Source organism: Chroicocephalus ridibundus, chromosome 17 (genome assembly GCF_963924245.1).
Source record: "Chroicocephalus ridibundus chromosome 17, bChrRid1.1, whole genome shotgun sequence".
NCBI lineage: Eukaryota > Metazoa > Chordata > Aves > Charadriiformes > Laridae > Chroicocephalus > Chroicocephalus ridibundus.
Window position 1 is genome coordinate 2,994,959 of NC_086300.1, and position 12,411 is coordinate 3,007,369.

Consider the following 12,411-nt stretch of genomic DNA (forward strand, 5'->3'; position numbering starts at 1 on the left):
TGGAACAGAGAGGTGGGTTATTGTGCAATGAGAACAATGTGACCAGAGATTGTTATCAGGGACTGAGCAACACTCTAGCAATATGGTTACATAAACCCTTTCTTTCAGAAATATTTCCACACTGCTACATTTGGAAGATGCAAACCTCATACTAAAAAGTAACCAGAATGGTTTTCAATATTTTAATTAATTAGTGGATGATGGCATGGAGAGCGTACTTGCGTTTAAAGATGGCTCCATATGAGAAGGTTGCAAGGACTTCAGAAAAGTACCAAAATTCAAAGTGATGCGGATAAGTAGGAAAATGGTCAGAAATAAAAAAATGATGTTCACTAAACACAAGTGCAAAATGCTACACTTAGGGGAAAAAACAAGTCAAACACAGTAAATGAGCTCCTGAGGTCCTTTCCAGCCTTCCCTCTCGCTGATTCTGTCATCTAACATAGTGCTGATACCAGAGAATTGAATGGAAATGCCTCAGCAAGACTGGAGTTCCTGTTTTTCATAAAACTTACTACTCCACTAAAAACACTGCAATATTTTTAAAAGTGTGAAGGTCTTAAAGGCATAGGGTGCAGCCACATCATGTTGTACTGGAAATTTACATTTCCTCTGTGACCAATTTAAGGCATACTGTACTACTGCTGTAAGAACTACATAGCAGATTCTGGATAAGTGAATTGCTGCTATTCTGAAATGAATGTAAACCATGAGAATCATTTAAAAGCAGAAATCTATAGTAGGTATCATGTTTTCCATTTTCACGTGGTGGACATCTCGGAGTGATTGCCATCATGGGAGTACGTACTGTAACATAAAACCACAGTTACAATATGTATGGGTTCTCATGAAAACCAAAACTTGCTGACGTTCTGATAACCATTTACTTTTACTAATGCTCTAAAAACATGTCATTTGCTGAAAAGAAGATAGCCCACGAAAAACTATAAAACTCTAACTTTGTTAAATCTTTGTTTCCTTATGGCGGTTTTTGTGTGTGCATGTGTCATAAAGGCTGATACACCAACCTACTCACTCTGCACAGAGTAAGAACTCTTGTACCCACATAGTCGTCATCATGTATCAATGGCTTGTGATGATGCCTGCAGAATCCTTCCTTGATAACCATATGCTAAATAATTATATATTTTTTAATTACTAAAGGGCCTTGTCATCTAAGTATATTTTTACATTTTAGTTTTCTTCTCTGAAAACTCAGTCTAACCTTTTCCTTGTAAAGAAAATTCTATTTGAAATTCACAATCAAAACGAGGAAGCTGAAGCCCTTATTGTTTGGTTGGTTTTTTTAAGGCTGCATAGCAATAGAATGGGAACCTGAATTCTGAAATTGTAGCCTCAGCTCTGCTACAGATCAGTCGTATAATCTTTTGGGAGGCCACAACCACTCCCTGACTCTGAATGAGAAAAGTAATTCTTTCCTGACTTACTGGCATCTTGTGGGACTTAAATCACAAAAGTTCATTTTAGGATTTGAAATATTCAGGTGAAGTAGGCTCAAAGATTATGGCAGTTATTTTTCACCAAAGTCTTTTCAGAACTGCAGCATTGAGACTGTGAAAAGGAAAATAAGAAAAACTGTGTTTTGATACATTTTACCTTCAGCCTTTTTCAAAGACAGCTCTGTACTTAAAGAAGTCCTTTACCTCGCACTGCCTCCTAAGCTGACCTATCAGTGATCTCCACGGTAGCACCCCATTTCCATGCCCTAGATCCACGCCACTAAAACTTCTGCAAATTCTAACCGATTCTGACCAACAGATCTTATCCTAAAGAAAAGGAAGCATCAAGTACTGAGACATGTAAACAACTGTTGTCAACAACCATGGGCATCAACTCATCCAATCAAATAAGCCACATAATGGCATTAATGTAGGAATAATTTAACTTACTGTGAGTGTCACCTACAGAAATGCTGTGTACAAGGTATTTTAGAGGTTTTATTCAAAGTAACTGTGAAATAAAAAAGTGATTAAAATAAAAGCATTCTTTAACTAGTTGCCTGAGGGATGCATTAAACCAGACCCTTTTATAAAATGTTACAGCCCCTTAGGTTATTGAAAATGATTGTAGTAAAAACTGTTCTCAGGCTGTGAGTTAACAGCTCACCAGATGCCCTTTTTTTCAGAACTGTGACGTACCAAAAAAACCCAAAACCACTGTAATGTTATGAACTCACCAGCCTCGCACATGCCAGCATTCTGCAAATAAGTACGGCACCGCTCCTTGTGCTCCTCTAATGAGCTTCTCTGCTTGTAGCTCCTTCCGCAAAACTCACATTTGTACGGCTTCTCCACTAGAAAAATAAGAGCAGCATAAAATAACCACAAGAGACTACTAAAACACTGTCTCCCTGCCATTCAAGTATACAGCTACTGATAGCACATGTTCAGCTCATGGAGAATGCTTTAAATTTCTGTTAAGTTTATGAGCACTGTCATCACCACAAAATTAGGGCTACAAAAGAGTGAAACTCCTTGGACAGGTAGAGTTCTCTCTTCAGTGCCCAAGCTCAGCATCAGAAAAGGACTCGCAATTAGATACTGTCCACAGGAGCTCAGGTTCCTACAGCCCGCCTTTAGCTGGCAACTTCTTTTGGTGTAACTTCCCTAGGGAAGACCAACTGTACAGCTGCTAAACCAGGACTGCAACTGTCCCAACTGCCTGATCTATGTCCTGTCTAGGCAGGATTTTTCAAGGATTTCATGAAACTGATACACTTAAACCAAACCAAAACCATACGTGAGGTTCATTTCATTTCCAAAGACATTTATTGTAAAGCAAATTATGTTCCTGATTCATTTAAACTAAAGCAAACCTGTTTGAAACTCAAGATAGCCACACAGCCTTCCCCAGTGCCTCATACACAAGGACTGGAAGCACTTCCTAAATTATCTCATTACTGTTTTGTGAGCAGACATCCTCTAACACACCCAGGCAAAATATCATCCTTGTACAGCACAAATATAACTAGCGTTGCATTGTATACTGTGCAAAAAGACCATACTCCCTACTGCTAATGCAATTGTTCACTTATAATGTGATTCACTTGAAAAGATTTTCTTTATGCTGTTTAATAAGCCAGCTCTTAAAAACTTCAGTCACAATAACCACACAATGTGTTTGAAGCATGATGTTTTTAGCATTGTGCTGGTGGGGGACAGTCACCACCACGGTGCTGGGTCTTGATTAAATCAGAATCTCATTTATCCATGTCAGATAATCTCATTTTTAACTTTGATTCTTTGTGAGGTTGAACTTTTTTTTTCTGTACAGTGCAGTGCAGAGATAACATCTATCATTTAGAATAAATGTTTTTTTTCATAGGCCCCTGTATAACACAGGATATACATAAATCAAAGAGTAAGCACAACCTGGCTCTTGCAGAACTGGGGAAACTAAGATCAATTTATACCTGGCTTGTTATTCAAGTCACCTCAGCTCTGTGCCTCCGTTTCTCTCATCTGTAAAATGGATGGAACACCCTACCAGTCTTGAGAAAAACCACTGACATTTGTTGAGCATGTTAAGACCTTCAGATGAAAGGCACTACACAACAGCAAGGCATTAAATGGCAATAGTTGTGCTGTCCTGGATTGTGCACCTACAGCTATCCCAACAGCTCAGGATAGAAACGGAAGGAAGTCCCCGCAAAGCATGTCTTCACGCTACTCCTCACATTCAGAGCCTGATGGCATAGCTCGCTCCACTCACTGGAAAATACCCAGGAGTTATTTTGTGCAAGCAGGTATCGAGGCTGGCCATTTCTCACAGCACACAGCTGTGACAGCGGGTTTCCCTGTGCCCTCCTTCAGCATCAAGACTGGAGCTGAGTCCTGAGACAGTTCCACCAACACAGCAGGCAGAGTGAGTGGTCACTGCTATTTGTCGACTCTTCAAAACTAGAGCGGCTGAGCAAACTTTGCTGACTGACTCTTTGTTTTCCATGCCTAGTGTCCTACTGACACACATGTAAAACACATGAAGTGTCTTTGAAGTCACTTACCAGAATGTGTCCTTAAGTGACCTGTTAGCGCATCCCTCCTTTGGCAGGCATAACTGCAAAGATGACATTTAAAAGGTTTTTCCCCTGTATGTAGTTTAATGTGGCGGAGGAGGTTACCCTTCTGAGTAAAGGAAGCTCCGCACTGATTACACTGGAATGGCCGTTCACCTTAAAATGACATACAAAAAAGGACATTTAATGGTTACATGGGTATCATGCTATCCTCATACCCTTTCCTTTTTGGAAGAGGAAAGAATGAAGTACTGGATCAATCTCTTTCTATAGAAACACACACAGCCCTTCCGTTGACTTCAGTGGGAGTTACATGCAGCTCTGGTGTCAGAGCTTCTGGTAACATACATATAACTATTGAAAACACTGTACAGTTTTTCCATGGAAATAAGTGTTCTGGAGGAGGCTGATTCCAACAAGCTAGCAATTTTTAGACCAAAAAAATATTTAAAAAAATCTTATCTTACTGCAGGTCAAAACCTAAGATGCTCATTTATTTGTTTGTTGGCAAAGTATAGCACAAAGACATATGCACATATAGACTAGAAATGGCAGCACAAAACCAATCTAACTTGTGTTTTGTGCCTGAAATACTTAAATGACATAGTGCCTTTCATCCAAAATTCTTAAAATGCCTCACAAACATGCTTTTACTAACATTCAATCCTGATAAGAAGAGAGGTGGGTAAAGTGAGGCACAGAAAAGTGAGTAACTTGCTAGGGATCACATGTGGCCATCAAGGACTGAATATGGAAATCTGGATTTTGGTATTCTTTTTTAAAATAAGTAGTCTAAATTACAAATTATTATCCTTTCAGTATTCAGTTCTTACAAGAATAATATAGGGATATTTACCAGTGTGGCTACGCTTATGAACCATCAAGACATTGAGGCTAATGCAGGCTAATCCACAGATATCACAATTCATTTTTCCACTAGCTGGCCTGACGTTGTCATATGAACCAGAGTGTCTTTCCAGTTTAATGCTTTCATATTCGTTATATTCTCTGGGATAGGTATAAGGCATTTCAGATTCTTCTGGGTTTTCCATAGGCTCTGAATTTAAAGCACTCTCCTCTCTTTCACTGTATTCACCTTTCACTTTAACCACATCATCTGCAGGCAAAAAAAAGCACAAAAGTGAAAAAATGCTTATCTTAGCCACAATGAAGTATCTTAGGAAAAAACTCACCAAAAATTACATAAAATTACATTATCAATCTTCCTTAAAGTTTTACTTAAACACCCAAAGATGAAGAAATGCAGTTGAGACATGAATCTTCATGGATCATGTACTCTTAATGACACTCACAGTGAGAAAACCTTTAAAAATATTGACCTGCCTGTTAATTACCTTTGATGGATAATTTCGTTCTACAGACTATAAAAGTATAACACAGTACGAACTTCTCCTGCAATTACAGGGTACTATTCAGAATTCAAAAGAAAATACTTGTTCCCACAACTCACAATTAGCATATAGAAATTAGTGTCTCAGGCTGTTCCTGTGAATTGGAAATACAGAAAGACACAAATTAAAAAAGGATACTTATATCTTCCTGTAGAACCTCGGGCGCTTGAAACATGCCTAAGAAATATTTCTGATCCAGTATAAGACTTCCAGTGCTCCCATGGTATAGATTCTCATCAGTTAATCTTAATCAATAAACCTATTTTTCACTTGGAAATTACAATTTTTATCCAAAGATCTCAAATGTGGAGTAGCATCCAATAATCTTGATACCTGTATCATAAGGTTACTATGTGAGTAAAACTAGCAAAGGCAGGGTAAAGACTTCCTGGTAAATAAATGTAACCCAGAAACGTGAAAAGATTTGTCCAAAGTCATATTGGGAGTGTGTGGCAAAGAACCCAAAGACTCACGAAGATCAGCATCCATGGCCTTTGAATAGGTTCCTGGACCTGGAGCCACGTCCAGAGAAAACCAAAGACATTGCCTTAAATGAATGCAATTTCATGACAAAAGGAGAAAGTAACAAGTAGCTAATAATTTACTAATAATAGTGCTCCCATGTAAAAATATAAGCAAATTGGTCACACTATATAAACAGCTGATGATTCCCAACTTATGTTGCAGAATTTCCTTTCCACTATTAACTCCAGCATTACCAGCACTCGCATTCAAACCCTTACTAATTGACAGGACAGCTTTTTTCTTCTTAAATCTGACTTTTCCACCTAGACATGAGCTAGACTATGGCTGAAACTTGAGTTATGCCTCAAGCTACCAAGCAAAGAAAAGCACTAAGAGATAAAATACATAGTTTCCTGTTTGAAAGTATTGTTCTCGTGGCCACCTGCTCCTCTCTCAAACTGAGGGTTAGACAGTTAAATATGGCACTTAATCACTTGTCCTTTCTCCAAAGTACAGAACATGGACTGCTGAATATGTATTAGCTCTGGTTCTGAGTAATAAACCACATCAAATGCCAAGAACAAACAATGGGTGACAGCAAAAATGAGGTAGCAACATAAAATCAGCACTGAAAAATAAAGATGTGGCAACCCATACTTTCATGAAATCAAAATTTTCATCTATATTTTAGTGATAAAATCACTCCTCTATCCTGAATGTTTGCACTAAACCCAGACAATCTAGCTCGCTTTGGGTTGAGGTGAGGGGGAAGAAACACGTGGGTCATAATTTCTTCATCCTATGCAAGAATCCATGGTAGCGTGGAAAACTCAGAGGTTCCTCATGGTGCTCTCCCTAGATGATGATATCCACAGAAGGTTGGCTTTTTTCCCCCATATTGTGTGTTTTTATCCCCCTAGCCTAGATGTTTTTTAGAGTTTGGTACTGGGACTGACTGCCCTGGTCCAGAAGAGCTCACGCAGTTTTGGGTCTTTGCCGTCACAGGGAGGTCTGGATTTGCCTCCAAATGGGCCATTTTTTTCTGCACTTTCTTCAGAACCACCTCTGCTTTCCATCCCAGGGATTCCTGCTTCCACTGAAACAGGGTTTCCTCTGCAAGTACCTTCTGCTCCCAGCTTCACGTCTGAGAGTACAAGGGTGATCCTGCTATCAAGACTCCTTCAAAATTAGTTTATCCATCCATTTCCATCACTCTAAGGAAAAAAAATTGCCAGTTGCTGAAAGCAGCTTTCAACAGAATCTCTTTTCCCCAAAAAAAACATTTTTTTGGCAGGTTTGTTGGGTTTTTTCCCTCTCAAAAGGAGGCAGTTCCAAAATAATTTGCTACATCCTGCACAGCATAGTAAAAGGAAGTACACATTGCAGCTGCACCTTGTTGGTACTTTCAGAAACAATTTCAATTCCCACTTTCTACTTAACGTCTCACCTTTCGTCTGCATCAAATGCACTTGCTTAGCAGTGGAGGGCTAGTTGTAACCTCCAACTGAGACGACTTCTCTACCGTTTTCTACTGTTTCTCACCACAAGTTCATGGCTCACAGCTTTTCACTCTTTTACGGAGTTATGCCAGTGTAGCATAGCATGAACGCCGGTTTGAGTTCCCCATGGCAAGCACTTGCTGACTGGCCCAAACTGGGCAAGCCATCCTATGGTTCCACTGAGGAAAATAATACCTCTGCATTTTCCACATTGCACGCTGACTGCTTGCAATAGTCGCAGAGAAGGACACACCTGAGTTCTGATCACGGCTTTTCCACCACTGCCTCCCCCCAGTAAACACCATCGCTCCAGCTGTCAGTGACATCCCACCAAAGCCCGAGTGCTTTTCCGTTTGCATGTGGGCATTTGAGAAACCTCAACGGAAAAATTCACCTTCTGATGACTGAGAACCACAGACAGCAGAAAGGAAGAGTCTCTTTTTAACCAAACAAATGTTAGAAGGGTTGGAATTTTTCTGTCCTAACACACCTGTTATTGTTCATAGAGTCTACTCTGCCTTCCTGACAGCAATACAGAAGCAGTCAGAGGAAAAGACAGCTCAGTACAGGCCAGCCAAAAATTAACCAAGTGGTTGCAGAGGGCTGAAGCAACCAAATGCCTTTTCCAGCCCTCACTTTTGCTCTGTGTACTGGCACGCACAGGGAATACCGTGAGATCAGGAGATTGGCAGCAGTGTGGAAAGGTTTGTATCTGTCACTTCGAAATCATATCAACTTATCTCAATGAGATTAGGGAGTTTCCAGGCTGGTCCAACGTAACCAAGAGGAAGGTGGCTGTAACTTCAAGTAGAAAAGGGAAATTTAGCTGAGGAAAAACACAATTATCCCTAACGATACTAACAAAGTTCTCCCAGTTAAAAAAAAAGAAGTGCTTAGGAAAGCAAAGAGGTTGTAAGACTAAAAAAACATTCATGGTGTCCAAGCCAGGGAACTATTTTTCTTGAGGCAGTTCATGAAGGTAATGCACACTGCAGAAAAAAATGTAGATTTTACACAACAAAGTACCAGTGTGATGCGTTAAGGCTGATGCACATGGTTTCATTTCCTGGGGAGATGATTACAAGATGAAAGACATACTCCAGAGTAATATTTTTGTTTCACCTGAAACACTGTAAAAACAATGGGTTCTGGAAAAAATCCAAAATAAAGCTGTGGTGGCAACTTCAGACTGAGTCACCACATGAACAGTGTTTGTATATGTTCTATAAAATGCATGAATAAAAAAAGAAGTCAATAGCAGCAAATAATTAGGGCAAGCTAGAGTATTGTCTTAGCTATTCTCTCTAGGAGGAAGTCTCCGAAGGAAAACCCCCCAATTACTATATTTAATCCAAGACCTTGGCATCAAACATAGAGAAAAGAACGTAAGTTTTGTACTGTTGTTAAGCAAAGTTTGCCAGCAGTGTTATGAAAAGCACAAAGAATGAAAAACAGAAGCTATTAAAGACAACGGCACAAAAGGGTGATGTTGCTCAAGTGTTTTACAAGGAGTGGGGTCATAATCATGAAATCCTCAGCACATGCAAAAAGTCAACTGGATAACAAAGAAACTTAATCATCTTAATGTGGCATTTTAATGATGCTGCTGATTTGCTATGCCAATTCAGAGATAATGAGCCCCTAATGCTACAGATGTTCAGCCAGACTAAAGGAAAAAAAAGAAAAAAGAAAAGCTTTCCTTGTATGCCATTTCCTAACTATCCAATTAAACAAATTGTGAAAGCATATAAATAGTTTACCAGGTTTTGACAGCTGTTAATAGGATTCAGATGCCGAAGAACAAGAAGGGAGTCTACACATGTGCATATCAAAGGATTCTTGTGACTACCTGGATTTGACAGGTATTAACCGATGATTCATCACCGTTATCTCCACAAAGTGTCCCCAGAAATAGCAGTATAAAACCAAAATCTAGTGTACACATACCAGAGTTGGTCCCCTCCCAGAATGCGAGATTCCTTTACCTAAATCAGCTTGAAACAGAACAGGCGTACACGGTGAAACTGAAAAAGTCATCGGAGTTTCCAAATTAAAGTCAGAATCCTGCATGTTTATGAAAAACACCTCTACAATGGAATTCACGCACTGTAGGGGAAGATACGTCATGAAGCAAACACACCCCTATTCCTGAATGAATATAGAGAGGTTTGCAGTACATCCCATCAAAATTGTAAACTGAAAAAAAAATCAACGCTATATCTAAGCTTTTTTTCCTTAAATAACAAGAAGAAAATAATTACACGTGACATAAATGTATATATTGAAAATTTGGAGACTATAAGTAAGGGGGAATTATAAAACGTGAAGCAATAGTAACATGAGATTATTTTTTTTCATAGAGGCAACACGGTCAGACATAAAGCAACTTTTCTCCATGTCTGTCTTCTACACCACTGCAGATATCAATTCTAGGGAAGGGAAAGGAGTTCAAGCCTTTTGGGCCCATTTGGCTTTGTTTCTTCCACTGACTCCAGTGATAAGCTCACTTTTTTACAGCAGCAGTGATGCTTTTGTGAGATCATTGTTTGACAACAAAGGAAGAAGCAATCACCTAGCAGCAGCTCAGCCTTCAGCTAGACAGCAGTGGCAACACCAGTAACGAAGACACAGTGGCAATAAAGGAGTGCTCCCTCATACAGTGTGTACGCCGCTGGACTCGTCCCACTCAGGCATCCCCGCAGCTGAGATCCCTTTTTTGTGTCACTACAGGCCAAAGCACATTCTTCTGCACTAAAAATCCCAAGGGCTGCGTTCAGGACTTTCATTCTACAATGCACTGGAAAACCATAGATTTCACTTCCTTTACTTACTAAAAATTATTACTTGGACATATTGGCTTTGATTTTCTTTTATCTTTGTGCCTCCCAGTATTTTTGTAGTACTGTTGCTCGCTATCCGTTTTTTTACAAAACCCAAGCATCTATTTTGTTCTGATACTCTATAAAGCATACTCGAGCGGTAATTCCTAAATGAACCAGTGCAGTATGCACCTGGTGGAAATTTCATTTCTAAAAATAGGAGAGAGTTTCACAATTCCCCTTTGTGGAGTGTATGCTCTATGGTAATGAGTTTCCTTGTTTTTATTGTGACTTGAAACAAAAATAGAAACAAATCAAATTGAAATGCAGCAATGAGAATTGGAAAGAAAAAAAAACCCAAACCAGACATCATTTTCCAAGCGCTCGGATGTGTATTTTCTACTTCATTAATACCAATGTCTTTCTATCATTAAAACACAGTATAATTTATCCAGTTGTACAATTAATTACAGAAACAACAACAACAACAACAACAACAACAACAAAAATCAAACACCACACATCATTTTTAGGACTTCCATTCAAAAGGTTCCCAAAATTTGTTAAAGTTATACTAACAGAAATAGCAATAAAACTGAGTACTGCCAAAGCTGGAGTTAAACAGGACAACGGCACAGCAACACTGGGCAGCACTAGGCCATGGTTTTGGGAAGGAAATGAAAAATAATGCATTTAACTGACACTACAAACAGAATTTGGGGAAGCAGAATGTTATTACCTGAGACAACGTGACTGGGAGCTAGAAAACTATGGCTAGTACTATGTTAAAACTATCACAGGATTTGTTGGGGTTTTTTTAATTAAAAAAACTGTCAATAGCTTTCTGCTTTTCCTCTACCGCCGATAGCCCCAGCGCTGCACAGGAGCACAGAGGATCAGAGGAAACGCCATCCCACAGCCCTGGGCCTACAGTGCCCAGATTTTCCAAAGCCTGTCCCAGATGAATTTTGTTTCATTTATGACACCTGTTAACATTATCCTTTCAAATCTTAATATCTTTAAAGTCTCCCTCTTAAAAAAAAAGAAAAAAAAAAAAAACGGAAAAAGAAACTGTACGAGTTCTTCCCTTCTGTTACAGTGAAGATAACATCACTCATAGAAAACATCTCTAAAATTACAATTCCTAAAGTCCAGAAAGCCAGATACAATCACAACCGTTAAATCAGACTTCAATTAGACAGTTAATCAGAGAACATCTGGACCTAACAGTCAGACTGAAAAAGGCCACATGTTAAATTCAGATAATCGCCTTCATTAGTTATATCAAGGGACCTATTACTAATACGACCACTCAGGCATGATTGTCTCTGGTCAACTGCTTTTTCAAATGAACTTCAAATCTGAGAAGTTGAAAGTGTAGTTTCATTTAGCCTTTTTTAATTCCTCTCCCAAAAGTCTTTCTTACAATGCAATATGCTTTTGTGTTTTACACTAGAAAAATATAATATGAAGAGAAAATATAATATAATATGAAGAACAGGGAAATATATGATAAACATCAGTGGAATTTTAACACCTATAAACCGAAGACAGAAGCTTGGTTAAGACATTGCTCAAAATCCTCGAACACCATAATCTTCACAAAACTAAGCGTATTGATTTGATTCAACTATTAAAAAAAAATCCAGTAGTAAGTAATCTAGATTCCGGTAATTGAATTTCAGATTACAAGTCCATTCTCTCCAAATTGAGGAGGTTTTTATAATTAAATACTTGTGTTTGACTTTTAGCCTGGTCTTCTATAGAAGCATATCCATCCACTCTGTGTTCCCTTACTGACACCAAACCCAGTCCTATCTGGCAGAGGGGAAAGTCTTCTCCCAATTACTCAATTCTGACAGCTGGCTGTTCCCCAGATGGCCCAGGGGTACCTGCATCTCCCCGAACCGCTCCTGGAGGTGGTGCTCCTGCATCAGGAGAAACAGTCGTGGTGCCTGGCACACTGGGCAAGTGAGGTGCAGCAACAGACTGTTCAACAAGGATCTATGGAATTGAGCTCTGCATTACACGAAGTTCATAACAGATCCTGCAGAGCAGCAAGAGGAACAAAATAGGAACAAGACCTGGAGCACTAGAATGCAGTGTGATGGGAGACGGTGTTGAGAATAGGGCAAGGCTAGCCTGAGGTACCAGAAGTAAAACACCACGCAAACTTTGCA

At 39.3% G+C, this 12,411-nt stretch overlaps 1 protein-coding gene across 6 annotated transcripts in view; it reads right to left on the reverse strand.

The window, feature by feature from the left end:
- IKZF3 (IKAROS family zinc finger 3) overlaps positions 1 to 12,411 on the reverse strand; it is a 37,053-nt gene that overhangs the window by 12,430 nt on the left and 12,212 nt on the right. For 4 of the 6 annotated variants that reach the window (XM_063354689.1, XM_063354688.1, XM_063354687.1 and 1 more), the window contains 3 exons: positions 4,893 to 5,153; positions 4,025 to 4,192; positions 2,198 to 2,314 (listed from right to left, as the gene is read on the reverse strand). In XM_063354689.1, the coding sequence (XP_063210759.1) occupies positions 2,198 to 2,314; positions 4,025 to 4,192; positions 4,893 to 5,153 (546 nt within the window). The remainder of the gene's footprint in view (positions 1 to 2,197; positions 2,315 to 4,024; positions 4,193 to 4,892; positions 5,154 to 12,411) is intronic. The other 2 variants (XM_063354690.1, XM_063354691.1) reach the window with 2 other exon arrangements.